General features: G+C 49.4%; 1 protein-coding gene across 1 annotated transcript in view; it reads left to right on the forward strand.

Moving 5' to 3' along the window:
- Positions 1-1646, forward strand: part of LOC125483094 (calpain-3-like) — a 19580-nt gene extending 17934 nt beyond the window's left edge. Inside the window, exon 7 of the mRNA XM_048596648.1 lies at positions 1459-1646. Coding sequence (XP_048452605.1) covers positions 1459-1646 — 188 coding nt within the window. The remainder of the gene's footprint in view (positions 1-1458) is intronic.
- The last annotated feature ends 1813 nt before the right edge of the window (positions 1647-3459 follow it).

Raw genomic sequence — 3459 nt, forward strand, 5'->3', positions numbered from 1 at the left:
CATTTACACACCCACAGGCCTCCTTTACACACCCACAGGCATCCTTTACACACAGCTTCATTTACACACTCACAGGCCTCCCTGACACAGTTACAGCTTCATTTACACACTCACTGGCCTCAATTACACACTCATAGCTTCATTTACACACCCACAGGCCTCCCTTACACTCTCACAGCTTCATTTACACACCCACAGGCCTCCCTTGCACACTCACAGCTTCATTTAGACACCCACAGACCTCAATTACACACTCACAGCTTCATTTACACATCCACAGGCCTTCTTTACACACTCACAGGCCTCCTTTAACACCCACAGTCTCCTTTCCAGACTGCATTAGATCTCCTTTCAAAGCTTGATTAAACACTGATCTATCAGTGTTTATATTACTTTCACGAGAATTCTAGCAGGATTGCTGAAGGGAAATGTAAATGAGGGGCGTTATTGCCCTGTAACTGATACATTGTTCCCTCAGTATGTTGGACAAGGGGGCAGTGTAGTGCAGAAACAGGAGGTCCTGGGGGAGAAGGGGGTCCTTTGGGGACAGGGGGTATCCTGGTGGAGTTGGGGGTGCTGTCCTGGGGGAAACTGCGGTGTCCTGGGGGAGACAGGGGTGTCCTGGGGAAGATGGGGCATTCTGGCAGAGATGGGGGATCCTGGGGAGATGGCGGCGTTGGGGTGATGGGGGTTCCTGGCAGAGACAAGTGTCCTGGTGGAGATGGGGGTTTCTAGGGAGATGGGGGTGTCCTGGAGGAGTTGGGGAGTTCTGGCAGAGATGGCGGGGGATTGTTCTGGTGGAGACAGGGTGTTCTGGGGAAGACTGGGTTCGTTCTAGGGGACACTGGGGCATTCTGGGGAAGTGGAGGTCCTTGGGGGAGATGGGGTGTTCTCACAGAGAAGCGGGGCCTGGCAGAGACAGGGTGCCTTGGGGAAGGTGGGATGGTGTCCTGGGGGAGACAGGGGTGTCCTGCCAGTGACGGGGGAGTCCTGGGGGAGATGGTGGGTGGGTGGGGGATCTGGGGGATACTGAGGGGTCGTGGACGTGTCAGATGGGGACAGTCCTTATTCAGGAAGACCCAGTCATCACAGCGTGCTGCACAATTTTGATAGCTCAGCGATTCCTACCCCTAGCCGCCTCATCTTCCCTCATGTCTCCCCTCACACATCTCTCCCCAAACTCTCCTTCAGGTTTTCACCCAGTGCTTCTCCCCATCTGCCCCCAGAACCCCTCACACGTTGCCCCATCTCTCCAACAGCAGGTATCCGAGCCCAGCTCTCCACCTAATACTCTTCCCATTGCTATTCCCATTCCTGCCACCATACGGCTCCTTTTCCAATCTCCCTTCTCGACCCTCAGATCTGTTGCCTCACAGTAAGAAGGGCTCTGATTTTATTTAAGGCTGTGACCGCTCCATGGAGAGGAGTGTCAGTAATACACGCTGTTTTCTTTTACAGAGATGTACACCAGGTTAAGCAAAGGTGATGCTGGACTCTCTCTGACTGAGGCTGAGGTAAGGAAAAGCTCCTGGCAGGAGCCCATCCTATCAATTGGGATAAAGTTACTGATTGGAGTAAAATTCCCCGAGAGTGTGTTTTCCCACAGACTCCGCGGATATCAGAATCCAGGCCGGGAGATTGAGTGACCCCACTGACACAATTCCAAGGGAGGGTCTGAATTGTTGAAGGCGGGGTCCCATTATTCCAGATGTTTGGATGTTGGGAATGATGTCTTTCCCTCTTGCTCCAATCCCCAGGAAACGGGAAGTGGTAATGGTGACACAATCACGAAAACCACCATCTCACATTCACAAAGGTCATTTCTCACCGAGATCTCAGTCATTTCACACTAGGATCTCAGTTATTTCTCACTGGGATCTCAGTCATTACACACTGGGATCTCAGTCATTTCTCACTGGGATCTCAGTCATTTCACACCAAGATCTCAGTCATTTCTCACTGGGATCTCAGTCATTTCTCACCGAGATCTCAGTCATTTCACACTGGGATCTCAGTCATTTCTCACTGGGATCTCAGTCATTTCACACCGGGATCTCAGTCATTTCTCACTGGGATCTCAGTCATTTCACACAGAGATCTCAGTCATTTCTCACTGGGATCTCAGTCATTTCACACTGAGATCTCAGTCATTTCTCACTGGGATCTCAGTCATTTCACACTGGAATATTAGTTATTTCCCTCATTCTTGATGAACACAAAGGACAGAATAAAGCCTCTGCTGAGATGCGAATTTTCTGCCCAGTTTCCCTGTAAACTGGATATAAACCCATGGGATCACTGAGCACAGAGTGAGTACATTTCGATGCTGACCATCCCTATGTCCCAGCAGCATGTATTATTGTGAGAAGTGTATAGAGAGCCTGCTCTCCCTCGTACTGAGGATTTTAGAACATACATCACCCATATCCGAGTGGAACATTGTTGTGATTTGGGAGCGGGGACACAATGGGACATACACTCATTAACAAATGGGCTAATTGAGGCTTATCCCCAGCTCAGTGATAGCGAGAAACTGTTCACCCTGATATCAGACAATGCCATGGTGTCTACTGAAAACCGAGACAGCTGCTCAAGGTCTGTGCACTAACACTGTTCTATAATCCATATCCCATTCTCTTCACTACAGTCATAATGTCGCTGTCCTCACTACAGTCTCAATGTCACTGTCCTGACTACAGCCTCAGTGACTCTGTCCTCACTACAGTCTCAATGTCACTGTCCTCACTACAGCCTCATTGACACTGTCCTCACTACAGTCTCAATGTCACTGTCCTCACTACAGCCTCAATGTCGCTGTCCTCACTACAGTCTCAATGTCGCTGTCCTCACTACAGTCTCAATGACACGACCCTCACTACAGTCTCAGTGTCACTGTCCTCACTACAGTCTCAATGACTCTGTCCTCACTACAGCCTCATTGATACTGTCCTCACAACAGTCTCAATGACTCTGTCCTCACTACAGTCTCAATGACACTGTCCTCACTACAGTCTCAATGTCACTGTCCTCACTATATTCTCAATGTCACTGTCCTCACTACAGTCTCAATGACACTGTCCTCACTATAGTCTCAATGACACTGTCCTCACTACAGTCTCAATGACATTGCCCTCACTACAGCCTCAGTGACTCTGTCCTCACTACAGTTTCAATGACACTGTCCTCACTATAGTCTCAATGACACTGTCCTCACTACAGTCTCAATGACACTGTCCACACTACAGACTCAGTGACTCTGTCCTCACTACAGTCTCAATGTCACTGTCCACACTACAGTCTCCATGTCACTGTCCTCACTACAGCCTCATTGACGCTGTCCTCACAACAGTCTCAATGACTCTGTCCTCACTATAGTCTCAATGATTCTGTCCTCACTACAGCCTTATTGATGCTGTCCTCACAACAGTCTCAATGACTCTGTCCTCACTACAGTCTCAA

This window comes from Rhincodon typus, chromosome 5 (genome assembly GCF_021869965.1).
Source record: "Rhincodon typus isolate 14 chromosome 5, sRhiTyp1.1, whole genome shotgun sequence".
NCBI lineage: Eukaryota > Metazoa > Chordata > Chondrichthyes > Orectolobiformes > Rhincodontidae > Rhincodon > Rhincodon typus.